The following is a 27517-nucleotide window of genomic DNA, read 5'->3' on the forward strand; positions in this document are numbered from 1 at the left end:
TGTAGAGGACAGATGTGTTGACCCATACAGTGCTTTAACAGCTAAGCTTGCAAGGTATGTTTATGTTCTTTGCTTTTACTGCACATTAAAAGAAGGTTCTCTTCAAAACATTAACTGGAGAGCTGCAAAATACATCATGGGAGTTGAAAGTGAAGGGATAAATTCTATGTTATCTGATTCCTTTTACTGCTCAGAGGGGTTTTATTTCCCTCTTTTCCTTGGCTTCAGGGCAAGGAGCAGGTTCCACCCCACCAGCGCAACCAGAGGAAAACTGACATTTTATGAGTGGAAACAGTCCAAGGATGGTGGCTTCTGCTCTTAACATCCTGACATCTCAACCTCCACGAGCAGCAGCAGCCCTGCTTCCCGTGGCTGCAGAACACCTTAAAAAGCAGCACAAACTGACAAGGAAAATAAACGACGGTTGCAGCGCTGCTGGAGTCTGGCAGCTCTTAACAAATACAGCAGCGCCTGGGTGTTAAAATACATAAATCTGTCATCGTTACCAGGCTAAGGGGTCGTCATCCTATTCACAGAATAAAAGAACTGTGCATAATCAGTAGGGCAGGGAGTTCAGAACAAAGTGCGCCTTTTACAAACTCGCAACTGCTGAGAGATGGATGTTTGCAAGAGACTTAATGTCTTTAACAGGGTCCGTTTAAGAAGGAGTGTGGGTTTCAGAACTCCTGGGATTAGTGCTTTTTTTCCCCTCTTCTTTTCCAAATTTATTGCCAAAAGTGTATAACATAAACACTCAGGTCTTCTGACTATGAAACCCACGTTATTATAAAGTAAGAAGAATCAAAGCTTTCTAGCACAATGATATTATTCATCAAGCACAACACAGAGTATGTTCCTTCTTTCATCAAACAAAAATAAATTGGATTTTAAAATAGGTTTATACACTAATTGCCAGCAGTTTTGTTGGGTTGTTGTTTTTTTTTTCTCTTTTCTTCATCTTTTTTCTTAATGTAGATGCCAAAGACAGCAGAGGAAGGTAGAGGACTAGACCCTACAGGAAAGTAAAAACACACATCCTCAACAACCATACACTTTAACAGGCAACACACCCACATGTATGGATTGAGAAGCAGCACGTGAGCAACCGATGGTGTATTTACACATAAAGAGGGAGTCTCCAAAATCAACATTCAAGCTACACCTTATAAACTAGCCCAACTTGGTGCTGTTCTTTCTAGAATAAATATTATACACTGTGCCTTAATTTAGAAGTGTGCTTTTTGTGCATTTCTGAGTTAGCTGGTTTCAAAGGGTCTAAAATTTGGCTCAAAAATATTATCAGTGATATTTACTGGGCAAACTGAGAACAGCAGACCTGTATGTTGCAAGTGAGAGTGGGGCACAGTTCTCTTGGGCCCAGACCTCCTGGAGATACTGTGCTCTTGAGACTAAACCCAGCTTCAATGGTCCACTGAGTCCAATGCGACCATGACAAGACTTTTGCTCCCAGCATTTGGCCAGAAGCAGAGGGATGGAGCAGAGGTGCCAAGGAAACACTGTCAGGAAAAGGGGAGAACAGTAGGAAAATTAACAGAAAGATCCTTCTACCTGGGGAAGATGGTCATCTTGGATGTTTGGCAAGAAAACTGAAGAGGGGAGATTTAGGTTAGACATTAGGAAGAAATTCTTTCCTGTGAGGGTGCTGAGACACTGGAACAGGTTCCCCAGAGAAGCTGTGAAAGCCCCATCCCTGGAAGTGTTCAACGCCAGGTTGGATGAGGCTCTGAGCAACCTGATCTAGTGGGACGTGTCCCTGCCCATGCAGGGAGGATGGAATTAGATGATCTTTAAGGTCCTTTCCACCTCAAACCATTTGATGATTCTATGATTCTATGGTAGATATCTCAAAACTGCTGATGACCAGGTCTGTAATTAGTGTGATGGTTTCTCATTATGTGGGGTGGTATTAATTAAAAGACTCTTAACCACAATTCTGCAGTCACAGACGACCTTGGCTGGTAATCTGGACCAACTTCTGCATGTCTGCTTTCCACACACATAAATATCACCTGCTTGGACCAGGCACTGCCTTGGCTTTACTCACAAATGCAATTTTTCTAAGCGTTATAGATCCATAGATGTGGACAAATCAGCAGCTGCACACATCAGCATTGCCCTGTCAACACGGGCTGAAATTCTGCCCATGAGCTGTATGCAGGATTGTAACAATGACAACTCTGATTAATAAAGTCAGAGGCAAAAGATGTTTGTAGCCTCAGACAAACTGACGAGAAAAAAACCCAACATGTACACCACAAAGTCGTTGGGATCAGAGGCTAATTCTATTAATATCATTTAACAGAAGGAAGCCATAAATTGCTGAGATCAAACACACTTTTAACGTCAGCCTGCCTGGCATTGTGGATTGCTTTCATTCCCAAACAATATTCCTGCAGCAAACCAAGCTGCAGTTTGCTATTTGCATGGATGTAGCAGGAGCTCCGCACTCCAAAGCATCTGCAAAGGATTGTGGGCTAAATGCATCCATATGTCCTGCACGCCTCGAGTTTACACTGCCTGCAGCTCTGGGTTGCCACAGTCTACCACAGGATGGAGTATGGGGGAAAATTATATATCCATCCATATACATATGAATTTCATGCTTCCATCCATGGAAAAAAAAAAATCTTTTCATTTCCTTTAAATTGTGAACAGGTGTTGTCACCTTCTTTACTTGGCTTCTATGTTACAGCTTCACGAAGGGGAAAAAGAAATCGACCCGAAACAGTGAGGCTTTTGTTAGCCAGAACATGATGTATTGATAAGCATACTGTAAAGTTTGTTATAAAATCAAATGAAACTAATAAAAACTAACAAAGATCTTGTAAAAACTGTGGACATTACACAGCATTAGCACTGAGTTACATTATAGATCCGGAGCAGGGAGAAACAAGACTGCTGCCCCGTTGTGATGTCTTCCAGCCTTTTCCAGCCGTTCACTGAGAGCCATTGGTCACACGCATCACTCGGTGCTACAGTTTTGATCAGTCATTTTTAGGACAGTTACAGCTAATACTGGCACTCACATCATCACAGAGAAAGCGCTTTTCAAGAAAAAAAATCATTATGGGCTGTTGTGGCATCAATCTGGTGTAGCACTTATTAAAATGACTAAAATGAGTGAAACAGGGTTTTTTTGCAGCAATCCAGGAACAGTCACCTTGGCATTTTGGAGTATTTCTCTCTCCTCTTCTCCTCTCCCAGGACAGTGGACATTTTCCAGGACTAAACATGCTGAACATTGGGACAGGGAGTTTGTCAGAGTCTGAGCAGGATTCCTCAAAAGAGGAGGAAATAAAGCACCATTGAAACCCAGGGAACAGGAATAACTGATTGCTCTTAGATTCCTTTTAACATGTATGCTTCTGTTGTCCCTGGGCAACACCAAGTTTGGCCAGGGTGTGTGTCTTTATGCCTACACTAATAAACATTCAGAAGAAAGAGCCTTCACTTGGGTGAGGGCATCATTAGTCAACGATGAGTCACTTCCACTGGAAAAGGAGCTTCATTTCTAAGCAAACAGTTTTTACTTACAAGTTTGCACCAAAACATGAAAATACTCACAATTTACACGCTGAGCGTATCTTTGACTCATCAACGGGTTCAGTTCATGCAGACTGACAGTCTCTTTCCCCAGGTGAACATTCAGGACCCCCTCACTCAGCAACATCCCTTAGACAGATCTGTTACGAACCAAAGCCCTACCAGCAGCTCCACAGAGGGTTGCTGTGACCCAGTGACACCACACCACATGCCAACAAGAAGTCCTTGTGCAATGATTGCTAGACCTTCGGTAGTAAATTAAGGCTCCCCTTTTCTGCTCAGCTCCCAAAGGCCAAAAACAATCTGAGCTTTAATTAGCAACATAACCATTACTAAGCATCAGTGACTATGGCCAGATCCTCATCTGGTGTTAATCACTCTACGTATGCACAGGAGGCCACCAACATAGATTCAGCTGCTAGATTTGGGCCTTAACAAATTAAACATGAGAACTTTGTTACTGTTTATTGTCACAAGGAATTCTTCATTTCTATGTAACAAATGACTAATCATCATTAGTCATGATTATGCCTTGTGATTGTGTTAACGGTCCCATGCTGCATGGACTGTCCTTCACTCTTTCTGTTGAAGCAAAAGCACTGCAGACAGACTTCTAACTCCATACCATGACCACCACAAGCCACACCACCTTGATCTCAAATGCAAATACTGCACCTTTCTTTTTCTTTCTTTTTTGAAGTGTTGACTCATTTCAGTTTTTGCTTAGCATTAGCAGTCCCTTGGTGCACACATTGCTGACTCAATGTTGATTCACATCTTCTTGCTGAGCACATCTCTCCCTGGTCCCCAGAGTTTATTAAGAGGCCAAAACCCAAACATAAATGAATTTGTCATGCTTTTCCAAGATGGCCGGTGGCACCTGACTCTGTGCTACAAGTGTTTTCTCAGCTTTTGCACTATAAATGAGTTCTGAGACACAGATTGATGACTTCATTGGAGAACTGTAATGCAAACCATATTTTACTGTACTTGACTTTTTTTCACACAGTATTTTCTACTACTATAAGCAGAAAAAAGCACATTAGAATAAATATCCACTCAGACATTGCCATGACTTTTTTTTCAGGATACTTATGCTGACTGTTAAAAAAGAAAAAAAAGTTATTTTAATGCAAATTTTTCACACATGCCTATTATCAAAGGGAGCTGTCTTTGGACAAGCTGTAAGAAAGCATAAAATAGCAGCTGGCTCAGCAGGAAAAAAACTACTTTAAAGATAAATCATCTGATGTCAGTGAAGATTCACAAAGCAATCAATTGCAGCAGACAGACAGCAGATCTTTAAGAGTAAATGTGATTTGTTTGAAAACAAGACGTATTTCAGTTTCTGAACAGCCCATCAGAGGTTTAGGACAACAAGCTGCACCCTTCCTCCTGCTCTCTGCATCAAGACTTTACTACAGCCCAAATGGAGCTAAGCCGCTTGGTCACTCAGAGCCATCAACCAGAGTGGGATATGAACAGAACAGATAATGGATTCTTCAACAAAATCTTCCTCCAAATAAATCCAAAGAAGAGAAAAAACAATTTCAGTACTCAGAGATACAGAGCAAGAAAAAGAAACACTGGAGCAGCTGTTCCTTGCACTTAAATGTTGATTTATTGTATTTTTTTAATGCTGGGATTCACCCAAGAAAGGTGTGTCTTTGGCAGCTCACAAACATCAAGTGAAGCAAGAAGTCTCCAGTGCAGGGACAATTCCAAACCCTACTCTTGTTGCTGCTCCCTCTTCCTTTGCTACAGCAGGTAGTAAGAGGCATGAATTCAGATGCAGAAATAGAGACAGTTTGATCTTTCAGCACCTGGTTGAGCAACCGATGGAAGATGAAATATTTACTGGCACTACCTGTAGCAATAGCCCCGCATGTTGCAATGCTGACACACCTTGCAGGATTTGGCCCATAACCCTTCTGGAAGTTAAAAGTCCTCTGTGCTGAGCACTAGTGAAAGAGGTCATTACACAACAGCATAAATATTTACTAATAGTCCTTCCTACAGCTGTTCACCAAAGATTTTCCCTTCAGAGAAGGACCAGACTTCTGGAACAAGTGATACTGTTTGCTATTGCAGAAAGAGATGTTCTCCAACACCTCCTTGCTAGAAGACTTTGTTTTCAGTTATTTGAAAGTCAGACAAATCTCATCCATTTGGGCAAAGATTTCTCAGGGAGGGCCTGATGGCTGAAGCATGTGATGGCTCCATATGTGCAACCTCACAGTTTCTCCAAGCTGGCCACAACTTGATACAGGCTTCAGTTACACCATCACATGCTATTTTTTTTCTGCAGAACATACGTCTGTTCAGCACACAAGGTGGACAGTTACCAGATAACAAACAGCTATTCCACACTTTGTTTCTTCCTCTTTGGCCTTAGGCTTTCCTTCAGAGCACACGGGCAAGAAAGTTTTATTTCGCAGTAAAGAAACCGCAGGTTTCACCTAAGCACCTAAAACCAAATTAGAGCTACTTTTCATACCTGTAGATTATAAATCTGAACTGATTCAGCTGGTAAAAATACCTTGAAGACAAGATTTTTGTGGCATCAATGTACAAATAACTTTTGGGGAAGGTACAGCACATTTGTTCTGATGAGCTACAGAAAACTCTCCACAATAAGGAAGCACTGTACTTAATAACTGCAATGCTGATTTAAGACTGATTAAAGAGAAGTTCCTCTTCCAGCATTTGTATATCTGTCTGCAGTATAATTGGCATCCCAAATCTTGTGGTAAGCCACAGAAACTATTAAGGCTGGCTAGGAAAGCAAACTGTAGTTTTGACTTCTATTGGTTATCTGCTTTTGCTGGCTTATATTTCATGCCCGGGTGTATTAGAGCAGGATTCCTTGGATCTTTGGGACCTGGTCCCTGCATTTGGAGAAGATGGGGAAATAGGCAGGGCAGAAACCAATTGCTACCATCTGGGTTGGTAAAACCTTTGTCTGAGAAGGAAGATCAAAAAACTAGAATGAGTGAACACTCTCTTTCAACACAGCAGCAGGAAGATGCTAAGTTAGGAAAAGAAGATGTTAGCAAGTGTTAAGAAGAATTTAGAAAGAGTTTTAGGGTGAGATTTAGGAGGTTTAGAGCCAAATCCAAGCCACAGCTCGTATTTTATATGGTCTTGGACCAATCACCTGGTCTCTCTTCGCTTTAGTTACCATCTGCAAAATCACAGTAATTTGTCTCATCCACACTTGCAGACTGAGAGGTTCTCCAGCCAGGCAACATGGAGGTATGTCTACCAGACATGTAGAGGCTGATCCAGTTTTGGTCTGCTCGTGCTCTGAGCAGGCTGATTGCAAGCAAGATTTGTCATGAAAGCTGCAAAGTGACATTCAAACAGGCTTGTGCCAAAATTATTACATCTCCAGAGATGAACCTGGAACATAGACAAGGGAGGTCACCTCTGCGGTGTCTGCCAGCACCTATTGATGCTGGTGGATCCACTGTCTTTTTTTATTCCCTTGTACAATGTCACAGATTTTTATTGGTTCTTTATATTCGAATGGCTCATAAAGACTACTAAGAGTTAAGAATAATGAGATTTATAAAGCACAGAATGCAGGCAGAAATGTTCGGGGCAGGTGAATTTTAGTCTCAACTCTCTGCAGGACCTTGGGTAAACCTTCACCTTATCCTGCTGCAGTGTACACATATATAACACAGGTGTGACAGTTCTTCACTTGCCAGCAGTATGACAGAGCTCAGTTAAAAGCACATAGCATAACTGCAAAATCTTTCAACGGGCTACCATATTGATTCTAGATGTTACATCTTGAATTCCCAGAAGGTTTTAATGCCAAAATGGATTTTATTTTTTCAAGTCCCATTGCTTGATGAATCATTTGATGCTATTCTAGATTTAATATCTTAACCACCTTGCCTGTGTCTGACACCTGCACGGTTTTACATGTTTGGTGTCAGCAGTAAAGCTGGAATGAGAGAGCTTTTTCTCCTTTGAAGGAGTGGGAGAACAGAGAGGCCATATGGTTCAAAAGGCCACTCTGACTAATGAAGTTTGTGCTTTCCGGAGCACAAACAAAACAGCTCCATCAATTTGACCTTCATCCTCAAAACTGACATGCAGTTGCTTTTAAAACACTGCCTCCTTCTCAGAAATCAACAAAGGATTGATTTGCTCTCAACGAGTATTTTCACCAAGATGAACACAAGCATCTGTCCAATGCATTAAATGTTTGGGTCCTTTGAAAGAATAAGTCAGAGATACCTTGTGTTTACTTGCAGACCTTGGCAAGAAAAACACTAGGGGAACATTTGTTTTCAAGGGAAATTGTTTAGTGAAAGCATTTGGTTTGAAACATCATTGTACCACTGGAGTCGAGGGACTTAAGTAATCCATCAAAAATGGTCTGAGCAACAACAATGCACAAGGGTACACTGTGAGACAAGGAAGGAAGGTGTAAAGATTCTAAGAAACACTGGTTTTAGTCAGCATTAGAATAAAGATGAGTGGAGATGAGTAACTCAGCCTTTATGCCTGCCACACACTTAGTTTAAAGTTGCCCTTTTCTTGGTGCTTTGTGATCAATATTTGTTTGCATAGAGCTCAATCTCCCACCCACAGAGGCCAGCAGGAGCTTGCCATTTCCTTCCATAGCTGCCTGATGAGGCTCCAAATAACTAGTGTTTGTGCTCAGGGCTTTTCAGTGCCAAATATAATGAACACTATTGTTCTTGACACAATTAAATTTGATAATCCAATTTCCTTGAGCAACTGAATTGGAGTTTCTGCCTCAATCTTTCCTGAATTCTAGTCCAACTTTTACCCTGTGCCTCCTGGCTTTACCCCTTCATTTGTTTCTCTTGTGCTACCAAGAATAGTCAGTTTTCTTGGACTCATGGATGTCTCTCCGCCTTGGAATAATGGGAGCTAGCTTGGAACTTGAGTTTTATAGAAGATATTGGATGACACAGAAGATCAAAGACTTTGGCAACCTCCATGTACTACAAAAGCACAAAGAGGACTGAAGCAGGCTCCTACAGCATTCCTTTCTTTCTCCACACCAAACAGTCTGGAAAGCACATCCAAGAGGAGTCTGTATAGACATGATTCTTTATAGACTATTTCCACTTCACCATTTTTTCTCAGCGTAGGAAAGAAAGATGGATGAACGTGGAGAGGAAGGAGGTAAAAAAGGAAAACCAAACCCACAAACTGTAAACTACCAGATGGTTTTTGTGACTTTATCCCACTGATGCTTCAGGAGTCACATAGCAAGAGGGTTTCCCCCACCGAAGCATCTCTTTAAGATAATAAGACATTTACATTCTGGTCTCTCTCCTTTACTGGCTCTGCACCAAAGTGCATTCTCCAAAAATCACCCTGTTATCGGGTGATAATCCTCCATCAAGCAGCACCAAGTGTTTGCTACATGCTCGGAGTCCACAGAGGTCCTCCTGCTGTGAAGCCGAAGAAGAAGAAACAGAACAAAAACAGGCCAAGTACAAACCAGGAGGCAACTGGAAACTGCCCTAAACTCTGTCCTCATTTCCACTGTCTGAGAGAAACAGAACATTGCAGACCAGATACCCAGATGCTGGGGATGCTGATCAAGCAGTAGGGTGAGCAAGATACCTGATCTCACCCTCTGCATGAAACCTTTCCCTTTGTTCCCTCAGCATCCTCCAGCATGCCAAATTTCATCCAGCTCTTTCACTCCTCACAGCCAAGGACCAATTAACATATTTCTGTGGCAGCCACAGCAGCAGATTCTCTGATTACCCCAAGAAGTGTCTTTTTGGGCCTTCAGGAATGCTCAGCCCAGCAGGCAACCCAAAAATTCTAATGCCAGGCCAAGCCTCTGAAACTGGTCAAAAGCACTGCCAGTGAACCCATGGTCACCAAGACAGCATCTGAAACTTTTTTAGTCCTGCCTCCACCAAGGGGAAGTTTCTCAGGAACTGAGCATCACTGGGTCATACACCAGCTCTAAGCTCTGTTTCGACCTAAATAACAACCTGGTCTAGTGGGAGGTGTCCCTGTCCATGCAGGGGGTTGGAACTAGATTATCTTTAAATTCCCTTCCAACCCAAAGCATTCTATGATTCCCAAGACTTCTTGGTGAAGACACCAAGCTTTGCAAAAGCTCAGTACAGGGATCTTCCAGCTGTGCACTTTTCTATGGGTGCCTTAACATTTGTTTTGAGAACCATCCTGTTCCAACAGCAAACAAAAAGATCAGTGTGACCTCTCCTTATCGCACAGCCTTTCCTGCGTGGAATTCATTGTGATCTGGGCCCTAGTGCCTATTGCATCATTTCTGTTTATTTGTAACCTTTGGCTCTGTGTAATCTTATCTGCCTGCAGCTGGCTGCAGCAGAAGATGTGCAGCAGCACAGCCAGATCTGGCAATCCTCAAGCACTGGAAGGGGCCAGCTAAGAGTGGAGGTCAGTAAATGATTAGCAAAGCAAACCTGCAATCACCGACAGCTACATAGGAATCAGTTTTCTCTGCTCCCCCAAAGCAGGTGGGGCCTGGCTCTTCTCCAGCTCTACTCACCAATCACGATGAGGGTGTAGTTCACATTGGTGCTGCCGAAGCCATTGGTGGCTTTGCAAATGTAGGTTCCCGCGTCTTCGCTTTCCACCTCCTTGATTTTCAGGCCTTGCTGAAGGATCCGGAACCTCGTCCAGCCACTGTGGATAGTGCGTCCGTCCTTCATCCACATGGTGAGAGGTGGGGGGTCACCCTCCACCGGGCACAGGAGCTTGATGGTCCTCCCTAGCCTCACGGACTGACGGTGAATCACTTTATCAGCGATCCTTGGGGGACCTGAGGAAGAACAGAGAGAGGAAGAGCTGTTAGGGCTTTTGCCAGTGATAAAGACTAGCCAGCAACCAGCACGTTTCACGGACTGCTGTAACGAGATATAGCAAGGGCATGAGGTGATCGGGTGAGGGGGAACAGCTTCAAACTTTAAGAGGATAGATTTGGTTAGACATTAGGAGGAAATTCTTTCCTGTGAGGGTGGTGAGACACTGGAACTGGTTGCTCAGAGCAGCTGTGAATGCCCCATGCGTGGAAGTGTTCAAGGCCAGGTTAGATGGGGCTGTGAGCAACTTGGCTTAGTGGGAGATGTTTGTGCCCATGGTAGGGGAGTTGGAACTAGATGACCTTTAAGGTCCCTTCCAACCCAAACCTTTCTATAATTCTATGATATAGTGAAAGGTGTTTACACAAAATCGCTTGCAACCAAGGCTAAAAATGCAGGTAATTACAGAGGGATACATCAACAGAGGTACTGGTTTGTGTGAGACCTGAAGTTGTAGCCTTGCCATCATCAGCAGATCACACTAACCCACCAGGAAAGCCTCTTTCTGAGTCTCTTGCTTTCCCAAAACACCCCCATTTTTCTATAGCAAAGAGGATTCCAATTGACAAACTGTTCAGTCTATGTATGTTAGTATATGGTAAAGCAACTGTAGTTGTTTTAAACATAACACCTACCCTGAAGGCAAAATTATTAACCATAGTGGTTCTAAAAGCAAAACACTGTTCCCCAACAAAAACACATTATAATCCTTTTCTATTGTATGTACAGTAATTCCCTTTAATAGACACCAGACAGGCTTTATCTGAGATGCACAAGCCTGCAGCTGTCAGACACAAAACATTCACTGGGCAGCTCTTCACTAGAAGATCCAGCATGGCCTGACATGTTAATGTTGTTTATAGTCCAAAAGAGGTTATTTTTATCAATAGCCTTGGCAACCCTGCTGGTTTGACCCAACTGACAAATATTTGTTCTTTGTAAAAGGTCATAATTTCAGGCAAAATAAAGTGTCCCTGGAATGCCACAGAGTGAACATGCTGTTTGCCACATGATAACAGGATGCACTTGGACAGGTCAGCACCCACAAAAAAGGAGAGGTAAAGAATCCAACAGTGGGAATGGCCCCATAGCTGAATTCAAAGGGGAATTTCTGCCCAAGGCTCTGAAAAGTTGAAGCAGAGAATCTTTCTCCTGCATCTACCTTCTCATTAATTGCACAAGTTCCCCACACAGGCTGCAACAGCAATGATCTTCCCAGAATAGTCTATTAATGGGTGTGATAATAAGCACCCTGCTCTTGCATAAGGACAGAATGTTTTGCTAAGGATTGCTGATGCTGAGTTGCACCCAAAACCCACAAGATGTTTGTGGGATTTGGAATTGTTCCTTCACATTTTATTCCTGTTCCTAGTGTTTTGCAGGACTGGACCCACAGGGGACAAACTCCAGAGCTCTTACTTGCACTTCCTCACGACTAATCCCTACTATTCCAATGTCTGCCTGAATTTTCCCCAGTATGACTAAGGCAGTACATACAGTCCAGCTCATGAATGACTACAGAGATGCTGTTGCAGTTACTCATGTTGAATCACACCCATCAATTACGCAGCTTTGCTGGTGAACAGAAGTGCTGCTCAAGCTGAGAAAAGAGCCATTAACTAGCTTGAAACTCATTAACTAGTTTAACTAAGAGCCTGGTTAAACCAATGGGTCTAAGACACAATCAGATTTGGATTAACAGCTCAAAACCCAAAGTGGGGATCTTGAGAGGACTTATTCTGAAAAGGTCAGACCCTGGCAATGGCAACACCCATCCCTGCACACCTTCTGCAGACCCCTGTGGGACAGCATTTCAGAGGTGATGGTGCCCTCCCATACTTCAAGGGAATCTTGCAAAACACCATGAGAAATCCTGCCTGTCCAAGTCTTTCTAAGCTCTGCAAACAACACTGCTAATTCATCAACACTGGGTGAGGATCCAGCCCCAAATTCTGCTACATTTCCCCATATGGTGCAGCATCTTACTCAGTGTAAAGAAGCAGAAATGTCCAGACAAGTCCACAGCCTTGTTGAAATTCTCTGTTGGCCTTTGGAGAGACTCTTCTAATCTAGAGCCCTACCAAACCAAGTCAAGCTTTCAGAGTAGCTCCATTGCAGTCTACTTGTGAGCCAGGATACTACTCCATGCATATTCAAATGGCAAAAATATATGTGTAATTAGTGCTGGGAAAAAAATGTTTGGTGCAGGGCTAGCAGGGACAGTGGGGACAGAGTGCCCTCCTCCCAGCTGGGAAACCTGTTGTAGCTCCTTCAAAATCCCTTTCCTTCCAACACTCAGGTTGACTCTTGATGAATTTTGAGACCTGGAGGAATCAGATAGTTTCCCAGTCATGTCATGTGCCTTGTTGGGGAGGCTGCACAGGCGGCTCTTCTGATGGCACCAGAGTTGCCTCTGGATCTGTCACATGTTTGGGTTAGTGGTAAGCTTGGTCCTCCTAAATGCCATTTTCCTTTGATTGACCTTTCATTCTGAGGAATTGTTGGACCGCTCTTGGTCACAGGATCTATTAGCAGACCTTTATGACATTTAGAAAAGGGTGCGTTTCTTAGAGCCTTTCTGCTTGAAAAGAAAAACACCAGTGCAGTCTTCTGCAGCCCTTCATTAACCCCTCTAGTGACTTTCTTGGGATAAGGAATAAAAATTTCCCCCCACTCTTTTTCCTGCTCTGAATTTGGCAGGAAACAGCTGCATGCACTTCTCAGTGAGGTACAGCCTCAGGATGTAGATGTTAAAACCTTGCTTCTGTGCATTTGGTGCTGTAAATATTCCCATTTTATTACCTAACATTTTTGTAATAATCACTTTCTGCACAAGCAGGACTCCCTCTCTCTGGAATCAGCGCCTTCACATATGCCAGGGGCTTTGGAGGCCCTGGCAAGCCAATGATAGCTGGACCTCCTGTGGATGGCTACAGCAAGAATAAAACGTTGATATCATCACTGATCTTTGTCATTCTTTCTAACATAGAGGCACCTACTGGGTCTCATTTCACTATCTGTACAGCCCTGCCTTGGGACTGCAACAGTGATGGATGAATGGCTTTTCAAGTCAAGATATACTTGGGCACATCTAGCCACTTTGAGCTGTCAGTATTTGAAGGGGAGGTGGCAGAAAGAGGGAAGTGTGTTTTGCAAAAGGGCTCTTCTGCAGCATCCCCTGGGCAGGGGGTGCTGCACATGAGGAGCTGCCTCACATGACGTACCACAGAAATCCTACACTATCCAAACAAAAAATGTATTGCCCCTCTGAACCCATACATTAAGCTGTCCAGAAGCACTCAGGTTCCCCTGGAGTTTAACTTCTAGGGCTTCTCTATGGCAGATCCATCTTCTGCTGTATGCACAGAGCAAAACAAGTTGTAGCAAAAATACGCTGAGCGCTCCAATTTCTCATCTGCACCACCAGCACTGAAGGGGAGCTCCCCACCTTGCAGAACTGGCCCATAATACGCCAGTGGGGCAGCCAGGAGACCACAGTGCCCAATAGCTGCCAGCTCTCCTAAGGCATTGATTTAGGATGTCCCTTTACTGGATGTCCCCTGCAGGGCTGGGGCACATGTGCCCTCACAGCTGATTGTGGCGATGCGGGAGCAGAGCCCAGGGCACAGCGCCCGGCCCTGAAGCCTGGAGACATTGCTACAGCTACTCAGAGAGGCAAAATCCCAGGAAAGCACCTGCTGCTTCACCTACAGCTGCCAGCAAGGTAAAAACAGGCTGAACCCTGGGTGCTGCCAACTTCCCACCCATTGCTGCTGCTGCTGCGCTCCAATGCAGCACTAAAAAGCAGATGCAAGTACTCCCCAGGTAGCCAGCGTAAGCCATCCTAGGCTCCAGCTTTGTGTTGCATGTGAGCAGAAATGATCTAATGTATTTTGAGAGCAACAGCCTGTAGCTGCTTGCTGTAGTGCTATTTGCCTCATTTGTGGGTCGTGCCTTAGGGTAACACCACAAGGGCTGGATATAGCAACACTGTAAGGGGTTGTTTTGAAACCTGAAATCATTTTGTTAAACCAGCTTGTTAAAATTGTGAATTCATATATCTACCAACACTTTTTTTTTTTAATGTCCTTCTAATATATACCATCTTTCTGGTTATGGGGGGATCCCATGAAATGCCACATGCCTGCACCATGTGCCAACGCTCCAGACTGGATCCTTTCAAGACTGGGGAGGAGAAAGCAGAGCTCTCTGGACCTGGGCATAAACCTGGGGCTAGTGTCCCTATCCCATACTCCCCTTGATTCTTAGCCATTAGGCTAAGCCATCTTGGAAAAAATCAGCCTTTGTAAGTGCTGAAAATCTGCAACCTCTTATGCTCCTAGAAACAGAGATAACTTCCTGCAGCATTTTGGCTTGAGATATGGGAGAGAGACCAAACCCAAGGTCCTAGTGGATATTCCAACAAAATAAGTGACATTTTTAGACATTTTTATAGTCAGAAAGAGTGAATGGTGGGAAAAGAAAACAACCACCATTTCTTGCTTCCACTCTTGCAATTTTCCCTTACACAAAGGCAGCTCTATGGCCACTGGGCTCTGCAGAGAAACAGCCTTTTAAGCCACACCACGCTGGCCAGGGCACAGCTGACTTCACAGCCTGTGTGAACAGAAGGAGCTACTACAATAAATAAAGCCCTACCTTGGCACAAACCAAGTGAGGGCAGGTTTTCTTCAGCCCCCCTTGTCCTCAACCCAAGAGTTTGAGAGAATCATTTCTTAATATTTCAGCTGAAGGGGGAGGGTGGAGTTTGACATCCATGGATGTGACTTGGGAAGAAGTGACGAGAACGCAGCTGCCTCCCCCGTGCCTGGTTGTTATTCTTCTCCCAATACAAACTAAATATAACTTTGCCCCATAACATTCAAATAATTTTAGTTACTAGAAGGGATCATGCCGGGAGTTCCAAGGGCCACAGTGCAATCAGGCTCAAAATATAATCTAAACAATCCAGACCCTACATTTTCCACCAAGTTATTTTCTTACTTATAGTTTTCCCCTCTGCAAATACATATAAGTACACCCAGAAAGAAACCAACAATCCCAGCCAGATGCCAAGTTTTCTGTTCAAGATCATATGAGCCCAGTCAAACATAAACAAGGAAATGCCATGATCACCTCATTTGTTTTAAATATTTCTGCTCATATACATGCAGACAAGTGTGCAGATTTATTTGCCTCATTTACAAATACAAGCAACTGGAATCTCCATTCTGTTCCATTTTATAAAAGACAGATCCCACACCTGTCTAACTGAACAGCTGGGCAATTTTCAATTTATATCCTTCAATACTGCTCTCCACTATCCTATACCACAGAAAAGCCCCACTTGCTGTGCTGCTGCTGACACTGCTTTACAAGCATTCCTGTTCTCCCCCCCAGTGCCTTGTACATGATGGTGGCTGCCACTTCTTGGCAAAGGGGGCTACGTAAAACCCAAGAAGGACTCTCTGCTTTAGAAAACAGCTATTTCCGGGAAGCAGTAAAAAACAATTTCTAGAAGTGTATTTAAGACACAACAGTGAAATAGCCTAGAGCTTCCTGTCCATATTTCTCACAGTCAAAAACATACACACATGTAATTATATTTTCCTGGGCTGCATTGGAAAGTTCATGCACTCGTTCAACTCATACATGCAGTAAACATGATTTATAGCTCTGTGTGAAAACTCTCCAGATATATGGTGTTTTGCTAGTGACTCGAACCTAGCGCTATAATTTAGTAACACCTAGCAGTGAAAGCTAAATGATTTCCCACTCCACATTCCTAACTTTCCATGAACCCCTTTTACGGCTAACCTGGGGAGGAGATACTGCTTCTACAATTGTTTGGACTTAGCTTTGTTATACCTTCAACTAAACTGCACACTAATGTCAAGCTTCACATATGGTGAACACACCAGCACTGACCCATGTCCTATGAGACCACTTGCCATGATACAGTTCAAAGTGAACTTTATTAACACATTAAACATAATTACAAAGAGGAAATTCCAAGGAAGGTCAACCAGCCTGGACAGTTTCTTGGAATGGAAAGTAATTTATTATATCCACATACTGTATTGTAAAGTTTATAAAGAAGTTAAATAAGTTTTAAGAGCCCCATGGGTTAGGTATATTTTAGTATTTAATACCAAACACATTCACTTTCCATGAAGATAAGATTTCTTTTGACGTGCTGTGTTAGCAAATTAACGAAGTCATTTACCATGAAGCAGCCAAACAACGCATCAACACATGCAAAGAATGAACATCAGCGACTATGGCACCACAGACAAGGTGCATCTTACAAGAATACAGCCAAGCACTGAATTTTTTTATTCTGACAGAGAGATGAAGCAGTTAGACAACGGCTGCTAACCAAATCACTCCATGTGAACACAAACTCTTACACCAACACTTGAGGCAACATTTGGCCTTCATCATACTCATCACTGTAAAACCTGATACTCTGAACTCCTTAGTACAAGGATGGTTCACACCTAAGTTGACTTCTTTCACCTCTCCCATGCTTCAGAATGAACATGGATGGCTGGAAAGCACCATCTAAAAGCCATGTTTAAAACTTGCATCTAGACCTGGTTAACTTGGGATATCCTTTGCCAGAAAGCTGGGATGGACAACAACTGCTTACAGTAGGAGTTTAACCCCTCCTATAATAGCTTAACCTTCTCTGCAAGACTAACACAAGGATTACAGGCTTACACCCTCTGCACATCATTATCACCACTATTTGTGTTGGCAATGAAGCTGTAATGATGGATCAATGGATAGAGACCTTGCTACACTGGGGGCTGGACAAACACCTACCAAAGAATAATTCCCACAGGGAAGGGCGTACAAAGCAATGATGGCAAGAGTTTCAATTAATGTGAGTAGGTGTTCCTCAAAGAGTTGAACTCTTGGCTCTTTGCACAGTGGGAAGCCATTATGTGGAGAGCAGAACTGATAAAAATGCTTTCTGAGAGAGATAAAAGGATGAATGTATACAATGTATACCATTAGCTATTGGAATAAGCAGTTCAAAGGACTGGTGAATCCAACATCTTTTCATATTTTCTAACAAAACAGTTTGCATTTCCAAAAGGTATGCATTAGCCAAGTAAAGGAGGGGTCAGCGTAGGGGTAACTGGGCCAAATGCTTTGGTATGTGACATGAGGAGATCAGATTAGATGAGCTAATGGGTCCTTCTCGGCTTCAAAACATAGGCGCCCACAGACAAAAACAATGCTTATCAAAAACAATCAAAAGATTAAAGAAAAAAACAACAGCATCTCTGTAGAACAAAGATTATTAGAGAGGAACACAAAAACACCACAAGTATTTGCAGACCAGCCCCCATGAGTGGTCAGGCTTAGCTTTGGGAATAGTGGACTCTTTGCAGGAGCAGGCTCTAGGCTTGGGCTGCACAGCTGAGTCCAAAAATGTGATGGAAAAAACTGCTTTGGGGATTCATTTTACAGCAGCACAGTGACATATTTTCTCTTTCTTCTCTACCTCTGTGGTAGGAGCTGCTTTCCTGATGAAATGGTTATTCATTGATAGCACAAGAAGTGCTTGCCATATTTTTACCTAAGTAATAACTAGCCCCTTGGGTGAAGGCTGCCAGTAAATTTTCTAGTCTAAAAGTTCCAAAAATAAGAAAAATAGAATATTTGGGAACATGTTCCATTTAATCAAGTGTCCTACATACACATTTCACCGAGATTTAATAAAATATTTATTGTATGTTAAACAATTGGCACTTGATTATTTCACAGAGTTATTGCAGTTCAACAACAGTAGATGAGATACGTATCTCTTACATGGTTCTTAAATCCTTTGAGCATGTGTTTTCAATAATCAGTTGGTATTTATTTAACATGAAATTACCATCTTATTAAATTAAATGTGCATGGGTGACATGCAATTTCAAGTGTTGCTGAATATTTTTTCAGCAGCAAAAAATAGTAACTTTATCCCTTAGGTTTGAAGTAGCAAATGCAGAGGAGAGCTAGGATTACTTCAAATGACTTTTGAAGAAACAGACTTCGCATGCTAGAAGGTTTCTCTTCTAATGTGGAAGAAAAGATATTATTTATTGTTTCTTAAGTGCTGCCAGTGGGCTTAGCATGGGCCAAAAGACAGGACTAATATTTCTACTGAAAGGCTAAAATTATACTGACGGTGCAGTTCAGGTATGCAGCTCAAAGGATAACCAGAAAACATTATTTAGAGAAGAGATACATGAAACAAAGGTGTGTTGGCACACGTACCCACACAATCTACTTTTTTTCATTCCCACTCAAGAAGGCAAGACCATCTGAATACCAAAAAACCTAACTAGCTTTTTCAAAAGAAATGGCGTTAAAACATATTTGCAAGGCTCTGAAATTAAAAGGTTTTTGTTGGGTTTTTTTTAGCCTCCTGGTTCCATGAAAGACAAACTGCCCAATTCTTGAAGAAAGCTAGAAATCCTCTGGCTTGAGAGAGACAAGAGGATCCAGAACCCAGCTGAAAAATCCTGCCCCAGCCTGCTCTCCCCAAACCTAACCCAAACCCTCAGGATGGCCACAAGTCACACAGGGACCATTCCTGCCAAGATAATGCATCTGTTTGCTTCCCATAATCTCTGGGAAACAATCCAGTCAGGCAGCCCTGAATTAGCTTCTGGGGTTAATCTACTCCAATTTTAACATAAACGCTACAGTACTTTGCCCTTCCAACTGTTTTCCAACCATGCAAATCCTGCCTCATGAGCCCAGTGGATTTCCCAGCCAAATCGCCCACCACCTCCAAGACTTTCAAGCAAAACAAACCAGACACTCTGCAAATCTCAGCTTAATTCACTTATTTTGTAACAAAACTCCCTTTCGAGCCACCAGTTGCAATCAAATTCCAAAACCCAAGGCTTCAAAGTCAGGCGTTTTCTTCTGAGCCTTTATAAGACAATCTACTCCATTTTTTTTCTCCTTTTTAGTCCCCCCAGGTACGTGCAGCATCCTATCACCTGATCATTTTATTTGAACAGCTCCTAGGAAATGGGATGCCCAAGTTCACATTTGGTGCCACGGATTCCCCTTGAACTGTGGTAGTCAATATTTAACCCAGTTGAAGAACAGAACAAGGTTTAATAAGTAATTAGCTGTTTTCCTTATAGACAGACATTTGTGTGAGAGCTGCACAAGCAGGAAATTGTAAGTGTCATTGTTTATGTTTGCAGGGAAACAGAAACCATGATGGTTGACTTCATGCCACACTCTGGAACGATGTCAGTGAAGATCTTTAAATACTTGGTTTGCTCTCCTGCTAGTCCACAGTGGCAAGTCTTTGCCCATACACCAATATAGGGGCCTTTTTCATCTGTATCTAAGCATTTGGTTTCTTAAAAATATTATTAAATTATTAATTATTTTTTTTAATTCTCCCTAAGAGATGAAATTGCAGAAGATTTTACATTCTTCCACCTGATGCTGGTTTCTATTGGCTTTTCCCAATACCCAGATGGAAAAGGTGTGATTGTAGCATTAAGGGCTCAGAAAAAAAACCAACACATCTTGAACACTTACTCTCCAACAGGAGACACGGCCAAAATATCCATAAGCCTTTTTGCTGCTGAGAAATCAGTGGCAGTGCCCTACATGGCGAGGCTGCTCTCAGCCTGCTTTGCTCTGCCCTTGTCACTGAGGGCTTCTAAGTTTGGCCACCACAAAAACGTGGTAACAACTGTTTGTTGGTGACCACAAAGAGATAAACACTGTGGTATTTAAGAACTGTAGATATTTTCAGAGGCTTCTCTGAAACAGAAAGCACTTCTAGCTGAATGGTTGAAGAGAAGTTTTGGTATGGAGTGATTTTCAGAAATGTTCTTCTATCAGAAAATGATATTTGTGTCAAGAACCAAGCCTTACCAAGTTTTCCCTTTCAATATTCTCTTTTTCAGTTCAATAAATCTTTTGTGTCATAATTTTGGCAAATTAAAATGAAATACATACAAGCAAAAAGTTCAACTACAACTGCTCTCTACAACTACTTGAAAGGAGGTTGTAGTGAGGTGGGCATCAGACTCTTCTCCCAAGTAACAAGTGATAGGACAAGAGGAAATGGCCTCAAGTTGCATCAGGGGAAGTTTAGACTGGGTATTAGGAAAAAATTATTCACCAAAAGGGCTACAAAGCATTGAAACAGGCTACCCAGAGAAGTGGCAGAGGCACCATCCCTGGAGGTATTTAAAAGACATGTATATGTGGTGCTAAGGAACAGGGTTTAGTGGTGGACTTGGCAGTGCCGGGTTAGCAGTCAGACTTATTGATCTTAAAGGTTTTCTTTCCAACCAAAATGATTCTATCATTCTATTATTCTATTTAAAAAGTCAGTATTTTGAAAGTATATTGATTAAACAATGGTAATCTTTGTTATATAGGTTGCTACATCACTAAACTATGAAAATAGTTTTGATTTGGAATAGAAATAAATTCAAACACATAAAAAAATTCCCAAATGTGGAAGTATATATCTATGTTTTTAAAAACCCAACTTGTCTTGCTCCAAAAGAAAATTGCAAAGAGCTGACCTTCTACCTTTTAAGGACAGCAGCATTTTAAAATTCTGCCTGCAACCATTCACCCTTGCCCAGCCAAAAACTCCAGTCTGTGGCAGGTGTGGTGAAAGTGCTCCACCCAGCCTTCTCAAAATTAAATAGTCATCATAATGGTCTACCTTACATGTGCCTATATCAGTGCTTTAGTTTGGAGCAGGGTTGTGCTTTAAAGTGAGTATTTTGAACCTCCCCACCAATTACACTTTTCTTCATATCATGAAACAGTTTTGGTGCACACAAACTCAGTTCTTTTCATATGAAATAGAGCTGCAAGGTGTGCTGCACTTGGGCATTTAGTCCATAGGACTAGATTAAAGCTACTCCGAAGTGAAACACCCCTCTGAAATGAGAGTGTCAGGTCCTCAGCACCAAATGCTTTGCTTTACTGATCCAATGGTATCAGTCCCAACCAGCTGCTAATGCAGACACAGGCAGCACTTGCTAGCTGGGACCCAGGTAAAACAAAAGCAGAAGCTGTGCTCTCAGATTTCCATTAACGAGTATTCAATCTACATGAGCAGACTGGAGCTAATCCAGAATAAACTCCCCAAATGCCTATAGAGTGAACATCACCTCCTCAGCATCAAATATTTCACTTTCAAGATTTTTTCCTGTTGTGCCATTCTAAAAGCTGACTTAGACACACCTGTACAACTCTTCCAGGCAGGGAAAACACTTAAATGTTTTTTTTAAAAGAAAAGTGTTCACAAGGTTGATTCAGTGAAAACTTAAACTCAAGAGACGCCAAGTCTCCCGGATATGAAAACAAGGAAACAATCAATGAATTCTTACAGCATTCACATCTGGATCCTGCTCCCCAGACACTGAAACACACACTACCTTATGTAAAAGCACACAATACCTGATGGTATTGGCAGGAGCCAGGATTTCTTAATGCATGAAGCCTTCATACCAGCAGAATATTATGTTGTCAGATTTCATATAGGAAATAGCCTCAGCTCCAGGCCATAACCAAATAAAAGTAGTAACATTTTTTCTTCAAATGGATCAACCCCGGTCTGGTGCCACAGCACAGTGTAAAACATGCAATGATGCCTTCACAAGCCCATGCACAAGTGACGTTCTGGCTGTGAAACTCGAGTTATCATTGGCACAGTCTGAGGGCTCAGCTGGTGCTTTGGATAAAGGCTTGTCCAGATTTCTGCAGCCTGCCTGCAACTGGGACAGCTTCAAATAGATCTGCTTCCTCTGTTCCTCCTTTTCTACACACTGGTTTGCTCACAGCAAGAGGGTTAATGCACTCTTATGTGGCCTTTATTAGTTTTTCTAGCAGGTGATTGTGAAGACTCATTCTGTTAGACTTACTACACCCAATCACAACACCATGATTTCTGCTTAGGATTGCCAGGTGCTTTTCTAGACAGTCCCAGGACATTCAGCTTCTAAGATCAGATGAAATCAGTGCATTTCATCTGATATGTCTGAAGCTCTGCTGCACACTTGGCTGCTCAGAAGCTGCTTCACTTCATCTGGAAAAAGGTATTCTTCCTACACGTCCGTCTACTACAAACCAGTGTGACATGCCTCAGGATGAATCTTATTATCAAAAAACATCTAACAGTGGGCATATTCTGTCTAACTGAAACACTAAAAACAAATATTTAAAATACAAATCCATTCAAATCCCCCAAATTATCTAAAGGATTTGGAAATATTTCTCCTTTGCTGAAGATCACCTATTGCCTGCCATTTATGTCTATAAATCTGCATGACTAGAAAGATGGTGCTAATTATTATCGGATACACAAGAAAACTGTCAGCTCCCTGTTATTAGCACAGCCTGCAACTGTCAGTGTGGTTGCTTTATTTGAGCTGCCCAGACTTCACCAGCTACAGAGCACATGGGAGGGAGTTTTGCTGACATCAATGGTTCTGTAATTTCAAATGACGTCACTCCGCTGGCAGGCTGTGCACTGGTATGTAACGTGGTAACCATCAGGTAGATAAAGCTGGACTGGAATATCAATTAATGTGCACTCCTATTACCTCACAGTCTGGTAATGTGCAGTACCCTTCTGCAAGCATGCACGGGGGGGAGAAACCTGGAGAGCATAAGAGCTATCTAGGAAAAGCTGTGCTGGGAGGAATATCGTCTGGTGGCGTGATCACAGAGCTGCTCTGTCCCCCCCGTGCGCGTGCGTGTCCCGACACCCGCACATCAGCTGTCAGCAGGAATTCCTGCCTGCACACTGGAGTCTGTCTGCTCAGCCTGTCCTGGCCCATGCACGTCAGGGCCAAGTGTCCACTCGCATCAAGATTTTGGAGCTTCTCTGTTCACAGAAATAGGAGTTTAGAGTTGCAATGACTTGAACTTGTTCTTCAGAGAAGATGTGTCAGAAATCACTTCTGTGCTCCACACTGGCATTTCTAAGTGAGGAGTCAAGAGGTCAAAACCCCAGGTCAGGAAAAAAAGCAGACAGGCAAGACCCCTTGCTGTACCTGTGGCTGGATAAATCAGGACTCTCCTAATCAGTCACTAATCCCCTAATCTTTATGGCATGCAAATTCCAATCCCTTCCCAAGAGCTGTGCCATGGTAATCTCCAATCTGATTACAGTGAAATCCCATTGGAAGACTCATTGATAAAAGATGGAAATGTGTAAAATCAATTTGCTATATATCACTGACAGCACTGCACACCCCTTCGGGGATCAAAGACCCGCCACGAAACGCCAACAAATACAGGGCTCTTAAAAACGCTTTTTATCTAATAGTGGATTTGACTATTTGACAAAAGACAAAATTCACTTCTGAAGGGAGAATGGGGGCCTTGTTTGCCCTACAGTAAAGGATCAGTTGATGACTAAGGCAGAAAAGGCAGTGTAAGAATGGATGTCATTTAAGGTCATGCTATGAAAGTGAGAGGGCAAAAGACAAGAGAGAGTTAGGCTCACAATTTACTGGTAGGAGCTCACACTCAGCCAACAATCTCAGCTTTACCTTCAGGAGGTACAGCAGGAGCAGTCTTGGCATGGCGTGGTTGCCCAATGAATTTATCATTTGGTATTTATCTTGGTAAGAAGCAATAATCACTAGTAGAGCTGAGCAAAATGCTCCAACTTTTGTTCCTGAGTTAATGGCCCTGGCAGCAGCGACCACAGCTCTGGCCTACCAGGAACAGCCTGGGCTCCATCATTGCTAAGCACAGTGGTTCTCAGTTTTGAAAACAAAAGAAAATTGGTAACACTTATAAAAATAAAATATCTTGGCAGGATCTCACTCTTCTATCACTTTACTACAGTGGGTAGAAGGGAAGCCAAGGCCTCCTTTGTGTAACCCATCGGAAGAGAGAGAGAAAAATACTAAATTAAAAGAAAGCAGAGGCCAATCTAAAACTTGCGTGTCATGCATTCAGGAGAATTTGCCAGCATTCACAAGTTCATTTTTTAAGTCTTGTGATATTAGGTGCATGTTTCTATATGTCTCTTTTGTGAAGGCACAATCCTCAAGGGGAATCTCCTGTTTATTTGAACATGAAAGGAAATGTGTGACCTTTGTGATCACGGGGAATCACTAAATGCTCTAAAAACAGGAAGCAAATACATAAAATCCAAATTGTTGTAACTTTCATGTTCTTTAAGCCAGAGTACTGGTTTTCTGGGGTTTGACCCAGGAGTGTTGAACATGCAGGATTAGTAACCTGAGCGTTTCCCACGGATGTGTCCCATGTGATTTATTTCAGCATCTTTGTGACATGCATTAACAAAATGCTGCACTGGCTGTGGGATCTAAAAGCTGAAGTATCTAATGTAACTTATGCTCCACTCACCATTGAGATTACAAGCAGGTGCCTCTCCTAGAGAAACTGGTATGCTACAATCAACAGGAAGCTGGCTCATATCCCCAGATGTTTGTCATTATGGGAAGGGAGGAGAAAGAGGAACGTTAGGGTCAATAAAACCATGCCGCTACTCTTGCAGCACCTACAGTCCAAGAGGGACTTCAGTAGCTCAGTTCTGCCATTGATAAAAGTTTTACAAGACCTCTGCTCCAAACAGCCCTGAAATCAAAGGTCTGTTTACTTAGCCTTTGCTTGCTGGGCTTTAGGATACTGCAAGGAAGATCAAAGTAGAGACCTCGTTTAACATGTCCAAGTACACAACCAGCAAGTCTGTTTATGTTGGATTCCTACACACTGTGTGTGCTGCTGTCTGTCAACACTTCAGGCTCATTTTCAGCAATATTGGGTGAGGAGGGAAATGTTCAGCAAGGCCCCACAGATTTTGGTCCAGCTGAAACAGAAGTTAAAGCCAGACCAGGGAGCTCTGCTTTTAACTGTGACTACTGTGGTCAAATCTGAACTCCTTGCAGGAAACAAGATCTAGACCTGTGGTCTCTGCTGAAGTGCAACACCATTAAAATGCAGCTAAAGTCTACATGAAGAGCTGGAAAAGACAATTTTGGTTCTGTATTATTTGGGTCTCACCTATTTTTATTGCAAAAGCACAGTAAGACTAAGGTATTTGGTTTGGCATTGCTAAAGATGACACCCTGTGCACCTCACGTACAGAAAGAGGTGCAATAACCATCAGCAGTTCCCACCTTCCTGCAGTCTCCCACTGATGCCTGTACAATCACACTCTGGGGAAGCAGCAGTTTGCAATGGCAGCGCATTTAGTCACCATACTTAGGTCTCTCTTTCACACCCATTGCTGTGCACTCCCGACCAGAGACAGTTTTGCAGTTACTAAAAATGCAGCAGGACTAACACCACTTAGTTCCCAATGGTGCAGATGGATTCTGCAGCTGGTTTTCCCAGCGTCTGTTGAGGTGCAAGAACCTGCTGACACTTCCATTTATTCATTTGCTCGTTTGCTGCTGGTGCATCCATCTCTAATATTTAGAATCACAGAATGGTATGAGTTGGAAGGGACCTTAAAGATCATTGAGTTCCAATTCCCCTGCATGGGCAGGGACACCTTCCACTAGATCATATTGCTCAGAGCCCCATCCAACCTGCCCTTGAACACTTCAGTAAAGGCTGAAGCCATGCAATGGCCTTTGCCTCAAGCATGGGGGCTGTGGGACACAGCACTATTACAATCATTCCTATCTACCCGGCTTCCCATTTTCACAAGGTTTCTAAGAACTTCCTATCTGCTACATCCCTCCTCAAACAGATATGTCTGAAATTGGCTAATAGGCTTGAAATCTATTGGAAGGGATGGAGATGGAACAAACCTCAAAAAATGTTCCCAAATGGACCTCATCTCCTTAGGATATCAACCTAAAGAACAGTCAGACATGGATAGGTACAGGAAGGGCATTCAGATAGAAGAAGGTAGCTGACTACTTATTTAGCTTTGAAGGTAGGGCTCTCTGAAAGTTTTCTTGAAAGATGCTCTCATCTGGCATCACAGCAGCACCTTCACCAGAAAATCAAGATAAAAAAAGTTGGGGCAGTTCCATTTTTTGCTGTTTTCTTTCCCTTTTCTAGGTGTTTTTGTTAAAGTTTTCCAGGATAAAAACCCTCCCCTATTCTGACCAGTGTTGCTCAGAAGACATAGAAACTGAGGTGTTGCAAACTATCAGGCAGTCTGGAACCAGTGTCAGGAAACCAAAGGTACCAACAGACAGATTGTTCTCGAGCTGCCTCCTGCAAAATGTCCTGCATTTCCTCCTGAAATACTTGAAAAGGCCACGGGCAGAGACAAGGCACTGGACTGCACAGCCCATAAATGACCCCAGCACAGGACTGGGATTCAAAACACCTGATATATACTATTCCTCCACCTCCCACAGGCTTTTTTTCTGACCTCAGATTGCCTCAGTTTCACCAGATGAAAACCAAATCATTTTTTTGCAAAGCATTTCATATGTGCTTTGAGATCCTCAGCTGATGGATCCCAGAGTGGCAATCCTGGAGCAGAAATGCAGTTCTTTGGTCTGAATTAGACCAGTCTGACATTTGCCTTAAGAAAATAAACTGCACAGCTGACAACCAAGCCAGCAGTTACCATAGTTGACCAGACAGGAACCTGCAATGTAGTTCAACTGCACCTGCACCTTATTCCCACTGATCAGTTCTAGGTGAGTTTCGGGCAAAATTACTCCAATCTTAAGTGCCCATGTGAACCACTTTCACTGGTTCCATCCCAAACTTGTTCTCTTGAGCAATAAAGTAATACCTTCTTCTTCGTCCCTTGGTTTCACAGAGGAGTAAAACTTTATAAAGAGTAAACAATTGTAAGGAACTTGGGGAAAAGACCACACAAATATTAGGCTGGAGGAGCCCTGTTACATCTCATTTCCATCCATTTCACTGTACTACAAACAGGACTGACCCTTTAAAACAGAGATGCATAAAAGAAAAGAGAGCATAATGGTTAAGATGCTTTTTTATGTCCTTGAACCAAGTCAGATAGCATAGGTCACACAGGGTACTGAAGTGCCACACCTGCACACAGGGACATCTCCCTCTCACGGAGTGCTGTGAGGACAAACAGGAGTTTGCCAGGCACCTTGTAATGACAGGGT

General features: G+C 42.7%; 1 protein-coding gene across 4 annotated transcripts in view; it reads right to left on the bottom strand.

Moving 5' to 3' along the window:
• FGFRL1 (fibroblast growth factor receptor like 1) overlaps nt 1-27517 on the bottom strand; it is a 174683-nt gene that overhangs the window by 79256 nt on the left and 67910 nt on the right. For all 4 annotated transcript variants that reach the window (XM_051617525.1, XM_051617526.1, XM_051617528.1 and 1 more), the window contains exon 3: nt 10109-10381. In XM_051617525.1, the coding sequence (XP_051473485.1) occupies nt 10109-10381 (273 nt within the window). The remainder of the gene's footprint in view (nt 1-10108; nt 10382-27517) is intronic.

Source organism: Apus apus, chromosome 4 (genome assembly GCF_020740795.1).
Source record: "Apus apus isolate bApuApu2 chromosome 4, bApuApu2.pri.cur, whole genome shotgun sequence".
Taxonomy (NCBI): Eukaryota; Metazoa; Chordata; class Aves; order Apodiformes; family Apodidae; genus Apus; species Apus apus.